Source organism: Acinonyx jubatus, chromosome E1 (assembly GCF_027475565.1).
Source record: "Acinonyx jubatus isolate Ajub_Pintada_27869175 chromosome E1, VMU_Ajub_asm_v1.0, whole genome shotgun sequence".
Lineage (NCBI taxonomy): Eukaryota > Metazoa > Chordata > Mammalia > Carnivora > Felidae > Acinonyx > Acinonyx jubatus.
In genome coordinates, this window is record NC_069397.1 from 22071902 (window position 1) to 22094677 (window position 22776).

Sequence of the window (22776 nt, forward strand, 5' to 3'; positions counted from 1 at the left end):
AACAAAAACCCAGAAAGCCGATAATGCTTAATACAAAAGAATTAAATGCTGATGTTGGAATTTTAGCCACAGGAGGTAGAAAAGTTTGAGTGTCAGGACATTGTTGGTGCCCTGAGACCATACTCTTTCAGCTTACCCACATGTGTGTGTAAGATCAAGCCTGCATCTCCAGAAAATTTAATTTGGAGCAACAGAAAAGAATTCCCAACTCATGTCACACAGTGCTTAAGCAGAAATATTTTCCCTACACTGTAGGGAAAATGGCTTCACAGGCCTTATGGTCTTCCAGCAATATTAGGCCCCCGCCCCCCCCAAAAAAAACTATGTAAGTTTCATCAGTCATAGTCTAGGGTAGAGACTGACAGCATGTCAAATGGGGAAACAGGAAAGAAAACACTCATTTGACTCACCGCTTTGGCATATTCTCAGTCACCCAACCTGTCTCCAGGCAGCATGATCCTGGTCCCACAGTCAAAGCAATGTTGACACTTCTTGAGCTCCAACAGCTAAAGCCAGAAGCTTCCAGGGTTATTGTCACTAGTTGATTTTACTCTATTTATGTCACCAGCTATGCCCCTAACACTCCTCTTATGCATACCATTGATAGTAATTAAAATAATAGCTAAACAGCTGTTAAGTACAAAGAACCAAGAACTCTGTGAAGCAATTTATACATACTAACTTATGCCCACAACAATCCTGTAAGATAGGTACAATACTGTCCCCCTTTTACAGATGAGAAAATTTTAGTTAACTGCCCCCAGGTTACACGGCCAATAGACGGTCGAGACAGAATATGATCCCACACACTCTGGTTCCAGAGCCAGAATTCTTAACTGCCAGCACAACCCAGTTCTACAAAGACAACTCCATGACAGAAAGAGTCTCCAACACTGTCTTTCCCACAGGATAGCCCATCACATTCTCTGAGCCAGATCGGGGGTGAGGGAGAAAAGAGAACTTCTTGAGGCTGTTAGTGAAGACAAAGAAGCAGGTAATACAAATGATATACAATTGGGTAGATTCCTGAAGAAAGTTTCCTTCAGTGGTACCATCTTCCAGAGGACATCTGGAAATGCAAGGGCATTCTTAGTTGCCACAAGGAATGGGGGTGTACTGCCTGAGTGCTAGGAATGTGGAACATCGCCAATGGATAGGACAGTCAAGCACAACGAATGGTGACTCCCATATGTCAACGGCACCCCCCACTAACAAACACTGCATACAACTCCAGGGCTAGAGAAGAAAGAGGCAACAGAAAAGGTCCTTTTAAGCTCACTGCTTTCACAGCCTTACCCTATGCATCTTGAGCTTTTGTGAAGTACCTGCCAGGCAAGCATATGGCCCGAACCTGTTCTTCAACCTCTGCATCTAGATTTATCTCCTGCATGGGCAGGAGCCAGATTTAGGCCCACAGGCTACTTGTCCAACAAGACACTTGGCTCCATCCTGGCCCAGGGAACTAGCAGACACGGGGCTATGCCAGCTGACTCTGGGACGAAGCAACTGAGAAATGTTAAGAAAGTCTCAGAAGGAAGGAAACTGCAGTCATTGCTCATTGTGACTGTCATCAGCTCAGTTCTGTACCATCAAGAGCACAGAGAACATGGCAAACCTGATCATGGGAAAACCATTCTTATCATTTGTAGGCTCTGGGGAAATATCAGCACTCTGGTACTTCTCTCTCTGTCCTCCCTCAAACATAATGCCCAGTAAAGGCTCAGTGAAGACTCCAACTCAGATGCCCAAGTCTCCTTTTTAAAAGGCTAATATTTATGAAAAAACTAAAGAGCAGTGTAATCAAGAATTCATAATCAAGTGTATGTTGTAAGGCAATCTTTAGAAATAGCTTAGCAGCAGGTCGCCTGGGTGGCTCAGTTGGTTAAGCACCCAACTTCGTTTCAGGTCATGATCTCACAGACTGTGGGTTCAAGCCCCATGTCGGGCTCTGTGCTGACAGCTTGGAGCCTGGAGCCTGCTTCGGATTCTGTGTCTGCCTCTCTCTCTGCCCCTACCCTGCTCACTCTCTCAAAAATGAATAAACATTAAAAAATTAAAAAAAAAAAAAAAGAAATAGCTTAGCAGCAGCTGTTTGTGTTTCACTAAGGCATTAAATCACTGATCTTCTAAATTCTAAAACACTGATCTTCCAGTTTCCCATTCCTGTCCCTTTCCCATATAGCCTAAACATCTGGCCAGGAAAAGTATGATTGAAGATTAACTCTAATTCATGAGGCACCTGATTTCCTGGTTGATAAGCTTAAAGACCTTAATCTAGAATAGGATAAGGAAAGCAAGTCTATTTACAGAGTCACTAGGGATGTCCTTAATGATTGTATCCCTGTTCCCCTAGATCTCTTTGACAATTATATAGGCAGCTGTAAAGGAAGAGTGAATGGACTGTTACAAGGCCTTAATACTTAGAGATATTAAACTGAATTATGTTCAAGAGCCAAAACCCTGGGATGGCAGTGTATTGTGGGAGGTTGGGAGGGTAGTAATGTATGGCTATCAGACAGGATCAAAACATAAAGCAATAGTGATGGCACCAATAAAGTGATCTCAAAGAAAGAGTTATTGTTATGGAATGGACTATAAAAAAAAAAGATAGGTAAGAAACAAACTGTTAGGAGAATGGCAGACAGGGGGATAATATTCTTGGCTCATGATACTTTAACTGAAACTGAAAGGTTTATGAAACAAACTTGGGATAAAGTCTTTTTTTTTTAATTATTTTTAAGGGAGTTGTTACAAATTTTCACATATTTAAAAGTTGGCTACTCTACAGAAGACAGAAAATTAGTTAAGCAATTTGCATTAAAACAGGATAGGTCTGGCAGTTGCAGCACATATAAGATTTAGCTGATGTGGATGACCTCCCGTCAATTCAAAAACACAAAAAAATGCCAGATAAAATGCAGCATACTTGAAACTATACGGCACATTATGATATACTATTTTATATTCATTAGGATGGCCATTATGGAAAAAAAATAACAGGGGCACCTGGGTGGCTCAGTCGGTTAAGCATCCAACTCTTCGTTTTGGCTCAGGTCACAATCTCCCAGTTTGTGGGTTCGAGGCCCATGTTGGGCTCTGTGCTGACAGCTCGGATCCTGGAGCCTGCTTCAGATTCTGTCTCTGTCTCTCTGCCCCTCCCCTGCTTGCTCGCTCTCTCTCTAAAATATAAAATAAAATATAAAATAAAATAAAACAAAATAAAATAAAATAAAACAAAACAAAACAAAACAAAATAAAATAAAATAAAATAAAATAAAACAAAATAAAAATAACAGAAAAGAACAGGTGTTGGCAAGGATGCAGAGAAATTGGAACCCTTGTGTACTGCTGGTAGTTATGTAAAATGTATGGTGATGGCTCAAAAATTTAAACACAGGTTATCACATGATCCAACAATTCCGCTTCTGGGTATATATCTCAAAAACTGAAAGCAAGGACACAAAGAGATATTTATATACACATGTTCATAGCCATTATTCACAATAACCAAAAGGTAGAAGCAACCCAAGTGCCCATCAACAGATGAGTAGATAAATGAAATGTGGTGTACCTATGCAATGGAACATTATTCAGTCTTAAAAAGGAAGGGAATTCCAACACTTGCCATAATAGAGATAAATCTTAAAGCCATTATGCTAAGTGAAATAAGCCAGTCACAGAAGGACAAATACGATATGATTCTCCCCATATGAGGTACTTAGAGTAGTCAGACTCATAGAAACAGAAAGTAGAATGGTGGTTGCCAGAGACTGTGGAGAGAAGATAACAGGGAGTTGTTTAATGGGTAAAGCATTTCAGTTTTGAAAGAAAAAAGTTCTGGAGATGGATGGTGGTAATGGCTGCACATCAATATGAATGACTTAATGCCACCGAACTGTACACTTTAAATGATTAAAATAGTAAATTTTATGTTATGCATATTTTACACAATTTGAATAATAGCAGAAAACAAGCAAACAAACAAAAAATAAAAACTATACTGAACTTTAAAAGAGAGGCATATTTGCCTCATGAGAAAACCCACAGAGAGTGATAAACTCTAAAGATGAATAGTAGATAGAAGCCCAGGAAAATAAGAAACTAGACATAAGATCCAGTCCAGGTGTCAAGTTCTGATGCCCACACAGAAACATGGCCATCCTCGAAGGACAGAGTTGATACCAGGCCCTAAGTGAGAGAAGGGCCTTGGAAAGGCCACCTCTCTGTGATGCTACACAAACTCTCCCCACTTTACTGCCACGCAAAGCAGTAAGGGAACTTGCTCCGCTCAGGGCTCCTACAAGGAACTGAAGCCCAAAGTCTGCACCGTGCTCAGGCTCGGATGAAGATTTTATGCTACCTGATGGGGCACCTGGCTGGCTGAGCTGGTAGAGCCTGTGACTCTTGATCTCAGGGCTATGAGTTCAAGCCCCACATTGGCCATAGAGCTTACTGTTAAAAAAAAAAAAAAAAAAAAAAAGAACTTTATGCTACCGGAGTTTTTAAAAAAGGTAAAAGTGAGTTCCCATGCTCTATAAATTGGTGGTGGGAACCCAAACTGGTACAACCCCTAGTGAGGGGAATTTGGAAACATTGTTGAAATTGCAAAGCATATACTATAGCAGAAAATAAGGAAATAATATTTTCAAAGTGCTGAGGGAAAATAATGGTTAACTTAGAATTCTCCACTCAGCTAAATTACCACTCAGTGGTAGGGGGGCAATGTAAAAAACCTCTTGAGGGAAGCAAAACCGAGAATATCATTGCCAGACTCACAGGACAAGGACTAACGATATATGCATCAGTAAGAAAGAAAGTGAGCCCAGATGGAAAAAGATAGTTACAAGAAAGAATGGTGAACAAAGAAATGAGTAAGCATATGGAAATTATAAACAATAACTGGCTATATAAAACAATAATTATTATTATGACTAACTAAGGGGATTTAAAAAATAAGATGGAACAAAATACTGAATAAGAACACATGTAAAACAAGAGGGGATGACTATATTTAAAATGTTTTAATGAGTTTATAATGCTAGGGAGGAGCAGAAAGTTAGTAACTACATTAAGTATGCAAGTTAAAATTTTTAAAGTAATAATAAGATAGATGATTTCCAAACTAGCAGAGGTAAAAGAGGGGGAATAAACTATAAAACTGTGCCATTCCAAGAGAAGTAAAAGAAGAAAAGCATAAAAAAGAGAGGTAAGCAGAAAGTACCAAAATTATATGGAAGAAATAAATCCAATATATCAATAATCATAAAAAATTAACTTGCCAGTTAAAAGTGTCAGAGGACCACATGGGTGGCTCAGTCAGTTAAACATCTGACTCTTGATTTCAGCTCAGGTCATGATCTCATAGTTTGTGGGTTTGAGCCCCGTGTCAGTCTCCACACTGACAGTGTGAAGCCTGCTTGGGATTCTCTCTCTCTCTCTTTCTCTCTTTCTCTCTCTCTCTGCCCTTCCCTCACTTACACTTTCTCTCTCTTTCAAAAGTAAATAGATAAACTTTAAAAAGACAGTGTCGGGGGCATCTGGGTGGTTCAGTTGGTTAAGCATCCGACTTCAGCTCTCGTTGTGATCTCATAGTTCATGAGATGGAGTGCCACACAGGGCTCTATGCTGACAGCTCAGAGCCTGGAGCCTGCTTCAGATTCTGTGTCTCCCTCTCTCTCTGCCCCTCCCCCGCCTGCAGTCTGTGTCTCTCTCTCTCTCTGTCTCACAAAAATAAACATTAAAAAAATTTTTTTTAATGTCAGAATTTTAAAAATAAAAATCTAGTTATAGGCTGTTTTTAGAGTCATACTTAAAACTTAATAACAAAGAAAGTAAAAGAATGGAAAAAGAAAAATATTATCTTCTCTCTACCCACCCCATCCACCCCATCATAGCTAAAAGAGCCAGAATCTCTAGAGTAACACAAAACAAGACTTCAAAGGAAAAAGCATCAATTTATAGAGGGTTTCTATAAAAATATAAATTATCAGAACAGACTCAAAAGAAAACACTTAAGACCTATAACAATGAAAAAAATCAGTAGTCAAAAATCTATTCCTCCCATTTAAAAACTGTCCAGAAATTGTCCAGAGAGAACTCTCCATTTTAATGACTCAACTATTCCAAAGAAAAGAGTAAGAGAAATAACTCCCAACTCATTTTATGAGGTTAATATGTCATTTATACCAAACAAGGATACAGATGGTCCCCAGCTTACGATGGTCCAATTTACAATTTTTTGACTTCACAATGCTGCAAAAGCATGTTTAAGGTATGCTAGGCTAAGTTACACGGTGTTAGGTAGGTTAGGTACATCAAATGCATTTTTAACTTAGGATCTTTTCTTTTCTTTTTTTTTTTTAAGTTTATTTTGAGAGACAGAGAGAGCACAAGCAGGGGAGGGGCAGAGACAGAGGGAGTGAGAGAATCCCAAGCAGGCTCTGCCCAATCAGACCAGAGCCCAAATCGGGGCTGGAACTCACGAACCATGAGATCATGACCCAGGCCGAAACCAAGAGTCGGCCGCTTAACTGACTGAGCCACCCAGACACCCCTCAACTTACAATATTTTCAACTTATGATGGGTTTATCAGGATTTAATTCCATCATAAGTCAAGGAAAGGCTGTAGTGAACAAGTAGAACCAATACTGCTTATGAACACATGCATAAATTTAAATAAATATTAGCATCAAGTGCAGCAACATACAAAAAGTTAATACAAAATTTCATTGAATCCAAAATGTCACTGACTGTAAGATACACCATTACTTTAAATACTAAGAAAGAAAATCTGCTGTCATTCAACCATAACATAATGCTTTCTTATCACTCATACATTTTATTCCATACTTAACTGAAGAAGCTTTTTTAGACTCACATAGGTTTTGTCATCTATCATTCTCATGCATCCATAACAAGGAAAACATAAGCAAAAAAAAAAAAAAAGGTAAGATCCCCATATTTACAGTCTAGCTCCTCTAAATCACTTTTAAACTCAGTCTTTGATATTCATTCTTGCCATCAAGAGGTGGTGGTACATTTCATTGAAGATACTCTACTGCTATTTCTGGCATTTTCTTCTAAGCCACTGGCACACATTCTGAAAGTTTTGATGCTGAGAGTTTCTTTACCATACCAGAAGACAACAACAAAAGTTTTCAATCAATAATCAGGACTCATATTTCTTCCTCAAGTGATCCTTACATGGTTGCTGATTAAAACACTAAAGAATTACAGGTGACCAAGTTCAAACAAAAGCAATTAGAAGATGCCATTGACTGCGAAATATATTCTAACAGAATATGACAGAAATGTGAAATGTGAAAAATCTGCATCTCAGAATCAACAAATGTGGTATATCAAATCAAACAGGATTTATCTCAGGAATACAAGAATAGTTTAACATTAGAAACTATTAAAGTAAGTCACCACATTAACAGATTAAAGAAAAAAATCTCAATGTATGCAGAAAGCATTTGATAAAACTCAATAAGCATAACTTTTTTAAAAAAAACTCTTAGCAAAACAGAAATAGAAAGGAACAGACTTAAGCCTTTATAGCTAGCTACCTGCCAACATTTTCACAGCAAAAACAAACAAAACTAGTAAAATAGTAGAAACATACCCCTCTAAAGGCAAGAACAAAATATAAGTGACTGCCATCACTGCTTCCATTTAATATTATAACACATAGGGTCTCAGAAACTTCAGTGCAACAGAAAAAAAGCAGAGGCAGTACAAGGATTGGTAACACGAAAGAACTATTATTATCAACCCAAATAATCCAAAATAATCTACAGAAAAACTACTGCAATAATAAGAGTTTGGCAAGGTTGTGGAATACAAAAGCCAATATATAAACCTCCATAAAGGGCCAATAGCACAGTGACAAACAATTAAAAAGTACATTTTTTTAAACATCCTATTCATAATAGCTTCCAAAATAAGACACATAGGAATAAATCTAACCAAAGATACATTTTCATATGGAAAATCTAAAGCTTTATTGTAAACAAAACATTTACTAATGTAAAACAACTGAAGCACTTAGTAAGATATAAATGAAGTGACATCAAATATTTATGAGGTGTGTATATATATTCTACATTCATTTCTACCTGAAAAAATCTATAAAATAATTGCAGTTCTAATCAAAACACATAACTCAACAAACTGATCCTAAAATTCATATGAAAGAAAGAAAAGATGAGATCCAGGAATAGCCAAAACAATTTTGAAGAAAATAAAGAAGGGGTTGGGGGACCATCCTACCACATATCAAGAATTTTTATAAAGTTTTAAGAATTAAAACAATATTGTATACCAATATTGTTTTATGACAATCTACCAGACCAAGGGAACAAAATATTTAAACCAGAAATAAACACAAATTTAAAAATTTGATCAATTCAAGGCAATGCAATGTATGATAGAGGTGATATCATAAATCAGCCAGTCTGAGAATACTTGGTTGGCTATGGGGGGGGGGGGGGGGTGGGGGAATAGATCCACAACACATACAAAAATGAAAATAAATTCCAATGAATTAAAGGCCTAAAAGTGATAAAATTTGAAAACTCATACAATATAAGAAAATATATTTTCTTTATTGCTGAAGTAGAGGCGCAAAAAATTCAGTATATAAGAATAAAAATATGTGTGTCAAATTATTCTGTGTACTTTGCAAAGGTAAGAAGACCTCAGTCTGGGAGAAAATATTGCGAAATATGGATAGACAGACAGATATACCAATCTGAAAGACAAATCCAATGAAAAAATACACAACAATGTGAATAGGCAATTTTATAGAACTGAAAATGGCCAACAGATTTATGAAAATATGTTCAATTACACTAGTAATCACAGCAATCCCTATTAAGACAAGATATAAAATTTTTTTTATTTAAAAAAATTTGTTTAAGTTTATTTATTCTTGAGAGATAGAGAGAGACAGAGCATGAGTAGGGGAGGGGCAGAGAGAAAGGAGGAGACACAGAATCTGAAGCAGGCTCCAGGCTCTGAGCTGTCAGCCTAGAGCCCGATGCCAGCCTCAAACTCACGAACTGCGAGATCGTGACCTGAGCTGAAGCCGGACGCTTAACCGACTGAGCCACCCAGACACCCCAAGACAAGATATAATTTTATACCCTTCAGGTTGTCAAGAATTACAACTTTAAAAATACCAAGACTTGGTAAGGTTATAAGGGCATGTAACTATTATATATTGCTGGGGAGAATGTAAAGTGAAATAATCACTTACTAAATATAAAGATGAGGAACACTAAACCCAAGCCATTCCATTTCTAGGTATAATCTCTAGGAACACTCTCATATATGTGCCCAAGAAGACATGTACACAGAAATTCAATGCTGCAATGTTTAAAATGATGTAAAATTAGAAATAACCAAAAGGTCCATTGATGGATAAGTACATTATAGTATAGAAACACACTTGAAAACAGCTAAAATGAAAGGATAAATGAATGAATGGATAAATCGCAAAACCATATGTCAAGTAGGAAATTAAAGCAGTAAAAGTATATACATTTTATACACTTTTAAAACCCAAAAAGAAAAATTTTGCATTGCTACAGGCATATGCATACATATAAAAAGGTTTTTTTTTAAGTGCATGAGGATGATACATATCAAAGATCAAAGACTACCTCTAGGCAGTCTTTTTCTAGGGAGAAAGAGTGGGAAAAGCAAATGATGGGGTGTGGGTGGGAAAAAGTGGCAATTTAACAGCATCTGCACTTTATTTCTTTAAAGAAAATCTGAAGCAAACATGACAAGATGTTACTATTTGTTAAAGCTAGGTGGAGGGTACAAAGGTGTTAATCATACTTTTTCAATCTTTTCAATATATTTGAAATATTCCATAATTTAAACATTTTACATAGAAAAGAGAAAGTCTGGCAGTATGCATGATATACACATCTTAAAAGGTCTATCCTATAAAACAAGGATAGAAGCTAAAGGAGGAGATGTTTGTTTTTACTGGGAAAAAAAATTGAAAACGCAGTTAAATAATCACAGAATAGCCATACAATGAAATGTCATGTAACCACAAAAAAATTATATAGCGCAGAAGCACAGTTATTAACCCAGAAAGATGCTGACAACATACCAAGTCAGGGGGAAAAGGGGTATAAAAATATAGGTTTTTGTTCTTTTTAAAAATTTTTTTCAATGTTTTATTTTGGAGAGAGAGAGAGAGAGAAAGTGGGAGAGGGGCAGAGAGAGAAGGGAGACAGAGGATACAAAGTGGGTTCCACGCTGACAGCAGAGAGCCCAATGCAGGGCTGGAGCCCATGAACCGTGAGATCATGACCTGAGCCATTTCAGCTGCCAATTGAGCTACCCAGGTGCCCTAAAAGTATAGGTTTTCAACAAAGTCAGGAAATGGTTAAACAAACCTCCCATATGCACTAACAGAGGCCCAAGTCCCACTAACGCACCTGCCATATTTTAATCTCCTTATCAACTTGTGTCCATGGAAAGAAATGAACTACAAGCAGCCCAATAATAATAAGTACAATAGATTCATTCCAGTGTTTCAAACAAGAAAGCTTTTGCTATAATACTGAAACAGAAGAGCTGCATTCAAAGCCAAAAACAATTATTTCCCAATGTTGGTGCCAACAATCCCCACCTTTGCAGATGAAACCTGCTCTATTTAACCATCCAGTCGGAGAACTAGCACAGAAGCCTAAGTTGCTGATCATATATACCAAAAATCCAGGTAAAATATAACATACTACAATCAAAATAAACTGTCATGTATCAGTGAAATCCAAAGCTATAGTCACAAAGTGATGTCATATTTGTAAGAGGAACGAGTGGCAGCAAGAAGTTACTGAAGGACTTTCGAGAGAGAATAAAATGTTTGCCTGTTATATTTATATCTTCTGATAAGCTGGAAATTGACTTGGGTACTAGAGAACCTGTGCTTCCTATTTTGTTCACTAAAAGTTGTCGAAAGGTCTAAGAATCATAATGGATTCTATTTTATGAAAAGTACAGTAGCCTATGAAAGGAAAACTGTTTCCTCTTCTCACAACACTTCTGACTCCAAATGTGTATGGGGTTTTCACACAGCAATCAATTCTACAACTCTCCAGATACCAAGTGGGTGTTCTACAAACAATTCTGACACCAACTACCTGAGTTAGTGCAGACCCCACAGACCAAGGGCTCACTCCCACAAGACTGCCCCCCACTTCACCTGATCTTAGCCAAAAGGCCGAGAAGCAATTAAGACTGACCTCCCACTTCAGACACCAATTGCAAGTAATGGGTACCCATGTAACTCACACTTCTGTCCAACAGGGCTAGAAATCAGGGTTCCCATGACCCCCTCCTCATGTTTGATAATTTGCTACAGCAGCTCACAGAACTCACGTACTTACATTTATTTAGTAGCTTATTATAAAGGATATTATCAAAGATATAAATGAACAACCTAATGAAGAGGTCCATGGTGTGAGGTCAGAAGGTTCCCAGACCCAGGAGCCTCTGTTCCCAGGAGGGTTGGAGCACACTGACTCTCTTTACACAGGCTTCATCACATAAGCATGACCTTTGACCTAGCAACTCAATCTCCAGCCCTTCTACCTACCCCAGAGGTAGAGGGGTAGAGTGGGAGGTGTGGGGGAGAGGCTGAAAGTTCTAACCCTCCCATCACAAGGTTGGTCCCTCTGGCATCCAACTGCCCTCCTAAGGGCCCATCAGTCACTCATTAGCATACAAAAAGACACTCATTAATTTCAGAGATTCCAGTGGTGTTAGAAGCTCTCTGGGACTGGGAGTGCCTGGATGGCTCCATCGGTTGAGCACCCAACTTCTGCTCAGGTCATGATCTTGTGGTTTCTGTGTTCAAGTCCCACATCGGGCTCTGTGCTGATAGCTCAGAGCCTGGAGCCTGCTTTGGATTTTGTGTCTCTGTCTCTCTGCCCTTCCTTTGCTAGTTCTCTCTCTCTGTGTCACTAAAAATAAGTAAACATTTAAAAAAAATTTTTTTAATAAAAAAAAAAAGAAGCTCTCCAGGCTGGGAAGTGGAAACTAAGACCAGATACTATAACCAAAAAAAAAAAAAAAAAAAAAAAAAAAAAAAGCACTCCTATCACCCCTATTCCTCAGGAAATTACAGTTTTAAAAGCTCTTGTGCCAGGAACTGAGGATGAAGACCAAATATATATTTCTACTATTTCATAATATTATACATACAATAAAGGGTAAGAAGTTAGAAATCTTTTTTTTATATATACTTATTTAAGTTATTTCTACCCTCAATGTGGAGCTCGAGCTCACAACCCCAAGATCAAGAGTCACATGCTCTTCTGAGCCAGCCAAGTGCCCCAAATGTTAGAACTCTTAAGAACAAATATTTTCACTATTATTCCTTTACTATGAAAATATTTCTTGTATTATTTATACTTTGATTAAGTATTATTGAGACTGCTAAGACCAACAAATATAAACTGGATTTATTGTGCAAAACTTGAGAATGGCTCAGTATATAACAGTAGTTGGATATAAGGTATACTAAATCTCAGCTTCCAGAAGAGTTGGTTTTGAACTCAATCACCCTTTAAGAGAAGACATACGAGCTTGCATAATTTCATCAACCAGGAGAATGTTGGTGGCAATCACTGTGCTGAGGAAAAAGATAATAGGGTGAGTAGAGTCTACCAACCCACTCCCATCTTTTCCCCCGGCAATCTTTAGCTACTAAAAGTACTTTGTTCATCAATGATGTTGGTATGAGATCTTATGAGACAAAGCTATTATAAATACAAACATCAACTCTTGTATTGTAATTTCAACTCCTTTGCTGATAAAGTAAAAGTTTGATTTTAAATTGTAGCAAAACTGAGCTCATTTTTGGCACATCATTTGCCTTTCCCCCCTATGCATGTGGTACTATTTTAGTTAATTTCCCTCTTTCCCTTCCCCCTCAAATAAACAGTAAGATAAACATTTCTTATATATCACACTACTAGAATTAAAATGGAAAAGGGACTGAAAAAATGACAGAAGCTAGCGTTAATAACTGGATACCACACCTTTTCATACACTTAACCATTTTTCTACTATAGAGTGGTAAAAATAATAGACAAGTTTTAATGTTATTATGTCCCTAAAAGTCTTTATTTTTATTAATATGAATTTACCAAGAGTGAAGAAGTTGTTTTTTCACACAATAGTTATCCCAAACTCCTGCATCAGCTGCTAACATTGGCTCACCTGCAAATAAAAACAATGTTAACAATACAATCTTGATATATTCTGTTAATACTGGTTATATATTCTAACAGTACTTAATGTACCAACAAAACTATAGTGTCCAGGTCACAATGAACTCCATGGTATCAAATCAAATCCAGTGGCCAGTTCTCAGGCCTCATCTATCAGCAACATTTAACACGGCCTCCTCACTACTCTTTCTCACTTGCCTCCCAGGCCACCATGTTCAGCCTGACTTTTTTCTTTTTTGTTAGTGGCTCCTTTTCTGTTGACTTTCCTGGATTTTCCTCTTCTTCTCTTAATTTTGGAATACCCAAAAGCTCAGTCCTGGATTCTTTCCTTCTCTCTCTACACTCACTCCTTAGGCGATTTCATCCAGTCTTCTTGATTTAAACCATGTGCACTTTGGCAACTCTCAAGTTTTTATCTCCAATCCAGACCTTTTTTTTTTAAGTTTTTCTTTTAATTATTGATTTTTGAGAGACACACACACACAGAGTGCGAGGCGGGGAGGAGCAGAGATAGAGGGAAACCCAGAATCTGAAGCAGGCTCCGGGCTCCAGGCTGTCAGCACAGAGCCCAGGGTGGCTTCGAACTCACGAACCAGAAGATCTTGACCTGAGTGGAAATCGGCGCTTAACCAACTGAGCCACCCAAGTGCCCCCAACCCAGAATTATTTCTTGAGCTCCATACTCATACTTCCAATTGTCTGTTTCGCTTGAAAGTCAAAGACACTTCAAACTTAGCTTTGCCAAAACTCAGTGCTGACCTCCCCCTACACAACCTGCTGCACCCACAGTTCTTCAATGAGGTTAATGGCAATTTCAACCTTCCAGCTGTTCAGTGGACTTCCCTCCACAGAACAACCACAGTGATCCTTTTAAACATAATTAGGCCATGTCCCACCTCTACTAAAAATTGCTATCTCATTACAGTCAAAGTCAAAGTCCTTGGACTGGCCCACATGTCCCTGCATGATCTTTCTATTACTTCTCTCATCTCCTTCCTCCTCCTCAAAAACTTCAAACACTGGCTTTTCCACTGGCTGTTCCCTCTGCCTAGGATACTCTTTCCCTAGTTCCCCAACATGGCTACTTCATCACTTCCTTTGATTTCTTTCTACAGACATATTCTCAATTAGCTCTACCCTGACCACCCTCTCTTTTTAAATTGCAAACTTCTGGGTCACTGGAGTAGAACCTATTTCTTTACTGAGCAGCTAATTTTTCTTCACTTTCTTACCTGTATTCAAGTCTATGCCAACAGGTTGTTTTGATTCTGAATGTTCAGCCTGAACTTTTACTAGAGTTTCCTGCAGGTCATAACCAGAATTCTGAGCAAGAACCTTAAGGAATAAAAATAATAATAAATATATGTATGAAATACCTTCACACATATATTTGAATATCAAAGATAATAAATAAGGCACTGCTCTCTAGTCTTGTGAAAACACACTTATAATACAGTAATCCCCTCCTTTTAAAGAATTCCATTCTTTGAGAGAGAGAGTGCATGCACACAAGCAAGCGGGCAAAGGGCAAAGGGGGAGGGAAATAAAGAATCTTAAGCAGGTTCCATGCCCAGCACAGAGCCCAACTCAGGGCTCAATCTCACAACTGTGAGATCATGGCCTGAGACAAAATCAAGAGTCTAATGCTTAACCAACTGAGCCACCCAGGTACCCTTGAAGAATTCTGTCCTTAATCTAAAACAAATTAGTATTTTATGTCTCTAGCAGTTTTTATACTTACTTAAACATTTTCCGTATGTACATCACACTAAATTCTGAGGACATTATAGTACCCCCATCCCCACCCCACTACAGTAATTTCCCTCCTTGCAAAAGATCTCTTAAAAAATGGAAAGAGGGACACCTGGCTGGCTCAGTTGGAAGAGTGTGTAACTCCATCTCAGGGTTGTGAGTTTGAGCTTCACATTGGGTGTAGAGAATAAATACATAGATAGATAGATAGATAGATAGATAGATAGATAGATAGATAGATAAAGTAAAGAAGTAGAATGGTATGGTTTCTTCTCGTCCCTCTAGCCACACATTTTCCAGCTTTTCCTAGATATCTGCTAAAAGAACCCTTCATATTTGCAGGATGCTTGTGTCCCTTACCAACATGAAGAGAGTCATGACCTGTGACAACAGGAATGGAGCTAATAGCACTCCAGACCAGGTTTATTTCCAAGTAGTACAAAACCAACAGCTGATGAGTAAGGAACCACCACTGTATACCAGGCTTACCAGTTTGTGTCAACTACAGGATCATTACTTAACTGACTTTGCTGTTTTGGGGAAAGAGAAAAATAGATATCTGATTCTCAAAGATTCCACAAATTGTGAATAATTTAAAGCAATTACCAAAGAGACTTTGCTAGCATTGTTCTTTTTTTTTTATTTTTTTATTAAAAAAATTTTTTTAATGTTTATTTATTTTTGAGACAGAGAGAGACAGAGCGTGAACAGAGGAGGGGCAGAGAGAGAGAGGGAGACACAGAATCTGAAACAGGCTCCAGGCTCTGAGCTGTCAGCACAGAGCCCAACGCAGGGCTCGAACTCACAGACCATGAGATCATGACCTGAGCCGAAGTCAAACGCTTAACCGACCGAGCCACCCAGGCGCGCCACTAGCATTGTTCTTAATGTTTTTAATTCACGGTAATAACATCTTTGACATGGTCTTCTGTGTTTCTAAGTGGTTCACAACCAGATTAAGGCAAAGGAAAAGGAATGGTAGTCTGTTTCCTTTGTTGACACATGGAAAAAATACCTGGTTTCTCTCCTTTTCCAGGAATTATAATGAAAATGACAAAAGCATGCTAGTATTTGGAGTTCTCGTTCCCACAGTTTAAAATAATAATTAATACTTTGGATACCACCAACAAAACAAAAATCTACACAAAAGTCTAGTTAAATTTTAAGTTCTAAACTTTTTCATTATGATTAATCATAAACCATTTTTGAAGGAAATTTCTGGACTTACTTCCACTTTTGGAGCTCAGAGATTAGCAAGGGGGTAACTTAGTGATTTCAGGAAACTCTGACAAGGATTCTGAGCTATTATCCCAAAAGTTTCCCTGCTTTTGCTGTAAAATATCTTAGACAAAACTGTGTGGGGAAATGCAAATTAAAACTCTCTCTACTCTGGTGTTAGATAATGTGGGCAATTTGTAATCCAACACCCTTAGATCTAACCAGTTGTTCTTTAGCCATTAGGATAGTTGTACCTTAGGAATAATGAGTAAGGCATTAGCAAAAGCTTGTACTCCAAGACGAGCTCTTCCTTTTACACTATGCTTGTAATTAACAAGAGCTTCAGCTATTGCCACTTCAACTGCACCTGCTCCTGGAACCACACAACCTATTGGAGGAAAAAAGATTGGCAAGACATTCCATACAGGGAAAAATAATTAAGCAAAATAAACAAACAAAAAAATAGAGAAAAAAGCAATTAGCTATTCAGGTGTGTTCTAATACCTATTATATGGCCTACATCTAAAATATACCTAAGTAGACACAGAAATAAAGTAAGTTGCATAGTTCAGTGATTACTTAGATGTCTTATGAAGCATCCTGAAGTTACATACCACTAAAAAATTAGGCATGGTACAGACAACTGGCTGCAACCAGCTTATTTGTTTGTAAAAGTAGACATTCTTCCCACCTTCATCTTATTCCTTTATGACTACATGCAAAAGGTAATTATTTATCATGTATAGGGACAGGTAATAAATTGTAACATCCGATTTGAAAAAAATTTAGGCCAAGATGATTTGGCCACCATTTTGGTATGGAATTCTTGGGACTTAATGAAGTATTTGTTTTCTATACTGAAGCAAAACCCAAACTGCTACCTAAGGAAAAAATATAGGTGTTTTCATTATTCTAAGGCAAAAGCTCTGTTTAAAAACATCAATTTTCACAACAGGATATGACTTTTATACCTGCTGGTATGGTTTTATAAAGTTTATGACTCTCCTTTGAATCAGCAAATTTGTTTTGGAATCACCCATCTTTAAAACAAAACAAGAAGAATCTCTCCTTTGTCCCACATCATTTTTTTTAATATTTGTTTATCTATTTTGAGAGAGAGAGAGTGAGCAGGAGAGGGGCAGAGAGAGAAGGAGAGAAAGAATCCCAAGCAGGCACCACGCTGTCAGCACAGAACCCCATGCAGGGCTTGAACCCATGAACTGTGAGATCATAACCTGGGCCGGAATCAAGAGTAGGATGCTTAAAATGACTGAGCCACCCAGGTGTCCCTATCCCACATCATTTTTTAATTACTAACCCCTTCTTCTGCTTCTCTGTACAACAAAACTGTTCAAAAGAGTTGTCTACCCACAAGATGACTGCATCCTTGCTTCCCATTCACACTTTTAAAAAGTTAAAAGCTCCCGAGGCGCCTGGGTGGCTCACTCTATTGAGTGCCTGACTTCGGCTTAGGTCATGATCTCACAGTTTGTGGGTTCGAGCCCCACACTGGGCTCTGTGCTGACAGCTCAGAGCCTGGAGCCTGTTTCAGATTCTGTCTCCCTCTCTCTCTGCCCCTCCCCCACTCGCACTCTGTCTCCCTCTGTCTCAAAAATAAATAAACATTAAAAAAAAAATTTTTTTTAAGTTAAAAGTTCCCTGTGGTGTAACACTGTATGTTAATTATACTGGAATTAAAACATAATTTTAAAAAACTTTTTTAAGTTCCTGTGAAATACTGAATATACACAGAAGAATATTTATATGTGTAAAGTACAAAGAATAAATGCACAAATAAATGTACTCATGTACTTCCCACCCGGCTTAAGAAACAGAACATTGCCAGTAACTTTGAAAACCTCCCTGATCCCATTCTGTGAAAACACAACATATCACAATTTGTGATTGTTGGGATGCTACTCAAGCAATACCTGAAGAGAAACTTATATCACTAAACACCTATGCTAGAAAGAAGGGTCTCAAACCAATGACCTCAGCTTTCACCTTAAGAACTAGAAAAGAGCAAATAAAACCTAATATAAACAGAAAAAAGAAATAATGAGAGTAGAAATCAATGAAATAAAAATGAACAGTGACCAAAAAAAAATAAACAATGTCAGAAATGAAAAAGGTAATATCACTATAGATTCCACAGACATGAGAAGCATAATAGTAAGGGAATATTATGAACAATTTTATGCTAATAAATTTGAAAAGTTAAGGGATTAGCAAACTTTCTATAAAAGATCAGATATAAATACTTCAGGTTCTATGAACCACACCATCTCTTTTTAACTAATCAACTCTGCCACTATAGCACAAAAAGAGCCACAGACAATACATATATGAATGGGTATAGCTGTACCCCAATAAAACTTTATTTACCAAAACCAGGCAGCAAAAAGGATTTAGCTCATGGGCAGTAGTTTGATCATCTTAACAGATGAAATGGACAAATTTCTTGAAAGACACAAACTCAAAAAAGACAGATAACCTGAATACCCCTGTCTCTATTAAAAAGATTGAATTCATAGTAAAATTTTCCCATTAAGAAAACTCCAGACCCAGATAGCTTTACTGGTGAATTCTACCAAACATTTAAGAAATAAATACCAATTCTACACAAGATTTCAACACTTTCAGAAAATTAAAGAGGAGAGAATACTTTCCAACTCATTCTATGAGGTCACCATTATTCTAACAGCAAAAAAGATAAAGGCATTACAAGAAAGAAAATACACAAGTACCCCTTATGAACATAGATATAAAAATTCTTAACAGCATAGAGGTGCCTGGGTGGCTCAGTCGGTTAAGAGTCCTACTTCCACCCAGGTCATGATCTCAGAGTTCATGAGATCTAGCCCTACATTGGGCTCCATGCTGGGCATGGAGCCTGCTTAGGATTCTCTCTCTACCTCTCTCTCTGCCCTTCCCTCATTTGCACTCTCTCTCTCTCTCTCAAAATAAATAAATAAAACTTAAAAAAAATTCTTAACAGCATATTAGCAAATCAAGTCCAATAATATATAGAAATACATAGCAGCATTACTTACAATACCCGAAAGATGAAGTGATCTAAGTTTCCATTACCGGATAAATAGATAAATAAAATGTGATTTATACATACAATACAGTATTATTCAGCCCGAAGAAGCAAGGAAATTCTGACACATCATTCAAGGATGAACCTTGAAGACATCGTGCTAAGTGAAATAAGCCGGCCCAAAAAGACAGATACTGGATGACCTCAAATGAGGTACATAGAATAGTCAAATTCATAGAGACAGAAAGCAGAATAGTGGTTTCCATGAGCTGGGAGGAGAGGGGAATGGAGAGTTATTATTTAATGGGTATAAAGTTTCAGTACTTAAGATGGAAAATGTTCTGTGGATACATGATCATGATGGCTACACAACAGTGTGAAAGAAAGGATTTATTGCCACTGAACTGTAATACTTACAAATGATTAAAATGACAAACTATATACTTATATCCACAATTTAAAAAAATAATTTTAAAAATTGTAATCCATTTTTAAAGAAAATAATACATCATAAGTAAGTAGGGTTTACCCCAAGAATGTAAGTTTGGTTGAACATTTGAAAATCAATGTAATTTACCACATTAATAAACTTAAAGAGAAAAAACATGTAATCATCTCAATAGATCAACAGAAAAGCAACTGACAAAATCCAACATCTATTCATGATAAAAGGTCTCAGCAAGAGAGGGGAACTTCCTCAATATGACAGAGGGCTTCTATGAAAACCCTACAGCTAAATATCATACATAATAGAGAAAGGCTGAATATTTTCCCCCCATTATCAGGAGCAAGGAAAGAATGCCCACTCTCACTATTTCCATTCAACAATGTATTGCAGCTTCTAGCCCATGAAATAAAGAGAAAAAGGAAATAAAAGATATCCAGATTGGAAAGAAACAAATAAAACGGTCTTTATTAGCAGACAACATGATTATTTATATAGACAACTCAATTAAATCTGTAGGAAAGCTACTAGAGTAAGTGAGTGTAACAAGGTTGCAGAATTCAAGATCAGTAAACAAAAATCAGTATCTATATGTTAATCAGAAATTGAAATTTTAAAAACATCATGTATAATAGGATCAAAATTCATGAAATACATAGATACATCTGAAAAAAATATATGCCACTAAGAATCACAAAATATTGCTGGGGTAAAAAAAAATATATATATATACACACACACACATATATATATACACATATACATATACATATGTATATGTGTATATATACATATATATACACATATACATATGTATATACACATACACATGTATATGTGTATATATATATATGTGTGTGTGTGTGTGTGTGTGTGTGTATATATATAAATTGCTGAGACAGAGTCAAGAAGGCCCAAATAGGGGCGCCTGGAGAGCTCAGTCAGTTGAGTCTGACTCTTGATTTTGGCTCAGGTCATGATCTCCTGGTTCATGGGATCCAGCCCTGCATCAAGCTCTGTACTAACAATGTGGAGCCTGCTTGGGATTCTCTCCACCTCTCTCTCCCTCCCTACGTCTCTCTCTCTCTCTCCCTACGTCTCTCTCTCTCTCTCTCTCTCTCTCTCAAAATAAATAAATAAACTTAAAAAAAATAAACTTATTTTAAAAAAAGAAGGCTGAAATAAATAGATATACCATGACTCAATATTGTTAAGATATCAAGATATCAATTATTCTCAAAATGTTCCACAGATTCAGTGAAATTCTAATCAAAATCTCAGCAGTCTTTTTAGTAGTGACAAGCTGATTCTAAAATTCATATGGAAATGCAAAAGATTTTAAATAACCAAAATAACTTAGAAAAGAACAACATGAGAGGATTAACATTGCTGATTTCAAGACTTATTATAAAGTTACAGTGATCAGGATAGTATATTAATATTGAGCCAGACAAACAGATTAGTGGAACAGAATAAAAACCCAGAAATAAAACCACACAAATATGGACAAATGGTCTTCATCAAAGATGCAAAAGCAACGCATTGGTGAAAGAAGAGTCTTTTCAACAAACGTAGCTGGAACACTTTGATCAAAGGTATATTATGGTATACCTAAGAGTTGATTTGCTGGGTCATATAGTATCTCTGTGTTTAACTTTGAAAAAAGAAAAAATGTTTAATGTTTATTTATTTTTGATAGAACACAAGGGGGGGGAGGAGAAGACAGAGAAGGAGACACAGAATCTGAAGCAGGCTCCAGGCTCTGAGCTGTCAGCACAGAGCCCAACGCGGGGCTCAAACTCACAAACCGTGAGATCATGACCCGAGCCAAAGTTGGACACCTAACTGACCAAGCCACCCAGGTGACCCTAATTTTTAAATTTTTAAATGTTTATTCATTTTTGAGAGACAGAGACAGAGTGCAAGCAGGGGAGAGGCAGAGAGAGAGGGAGACACAGAATACAAAACAGGCTCCAGGCTCTGAGCTGTCAGCACAGAGCCCGACGCGGGGCTCGAACCCACGGACCATGAGATCATGACCTGAGCTGGTCAGTCACCCAACGAACTGAGCCACCCAGGCACCCTGTCTCTGTGTTTAACTTGTTAAGGAACTCCCAGCTATTTTCCAACAGTTCCCACCAGCAATGCTGAAGGCTCCAATCTCTCCACATCTTTGCCAACATTTATTATCATCCAGGTTTTTTGATTTATAGCCATCCTAACAGTTGTGAAATGGTATCTCTTTATGGTTTTCATTTTCATTTTCCCAATGACTATGTTGAGCATTTTCCATGTGCTTATCATTCTATTTTAAACGTCTGTTTTTTATTGAATTATCTACCTCAACTCCTTTTAGAAGGTAGTTTATAAATTATCAATAAATAATAAATGCTAATATTCTGTCCTAATCATTCTTAAAATTATACTACATCTAAGGTAACAGAATGAGTTCTAAGCTATTAAATCCTTTTCATGGTTTTAAAAATAAATTTCTAAAAATAAAAAAACTTTATTATAGTGTGGGGTAAGTCTTTCCATCCTGGAACTATGGCCTAGTTTGTCCATAACCTTGCAGAGAAGGCCCCAGGGCTGGTGAATGAACACCAGCATTTGGTGCTGGTAAGGTCACAACTTACCTGAAGCCCCGACTGGCCACATTTTGGCGCTATGCCAAATTAAGCTGGCTCCTCCAATTCCTGCTGAGATCCCTACAGCTATTCAGAGCTTGAAAAAAATAGCCAAAAGCACTCAAACTGGTAGCTTCAAAAGGTTCACAGTTAAGGAATCTCGCTGACTGGTTTGGAGGCCACTGAGGTGTGGATGTGGTTTTATGTCGGTAAGATCATAGGCAAGCATGGCATCATTGGCTATAATGTTTGAAGACCAATCTTTAACATCTATTTACATTTGGTTTGTTATTTGAGCCCTCTTGGACCATGTGTAATCACACTGGTATTTGAATAAACTAAGATAACGTATCAAAAAAAAAGATACTATAGCATTAAATTAAGTGCTTTTTCATTTCATAAACAGAAGCTAATTAAAAGGGCAGCACACT

The 22776-nt window shown here is 37.4% G+C and overlaps 1 protein-coding gene across 9 annotated transcripts in view; it reads right to left on the minus strand.

Moving 5' to 3' along the window:
- Positions 1-2755: 2755 nt before the first annotated feature.
- CCT6B (chaperonin containing TCP1 subunit 6B) overlaps positions 2756-22776 on the minus strand; it is a 54368-nt gene continuing 34347 nt past the window's right edge. For 3 of the 9 annotated variants that reach the window (XM_015069369.3, XM_027034379.2, XM_015069368.3), the window contains 4 exons: positions 16485-16618; positions 14493-14595; positions 13177-13249; positions 12475-12659 (listed from right to left, as the gene is read on the minus strand). In XM_015069369.3, coding sequence (XP_014924855.2) covers positions 12587-12659; positions 13177-13249; positions 14493-14595; positions 16485-16618 — 383 coding nt within the window. In that variant the 3' untranslated portion in view covers positions 12475-12586. Of the gene's footprint in view, positions 3180-12474; positions 12660-13176; positions 13250-14492; positions 14596-16484; positions 16619-22776 lie in introns of those variants that run through there. The other 6 variants (XM_053211803.1, XM_027034381.2, XM_053211805.1 and 3 more) reach the window with 6 other exon arrangements.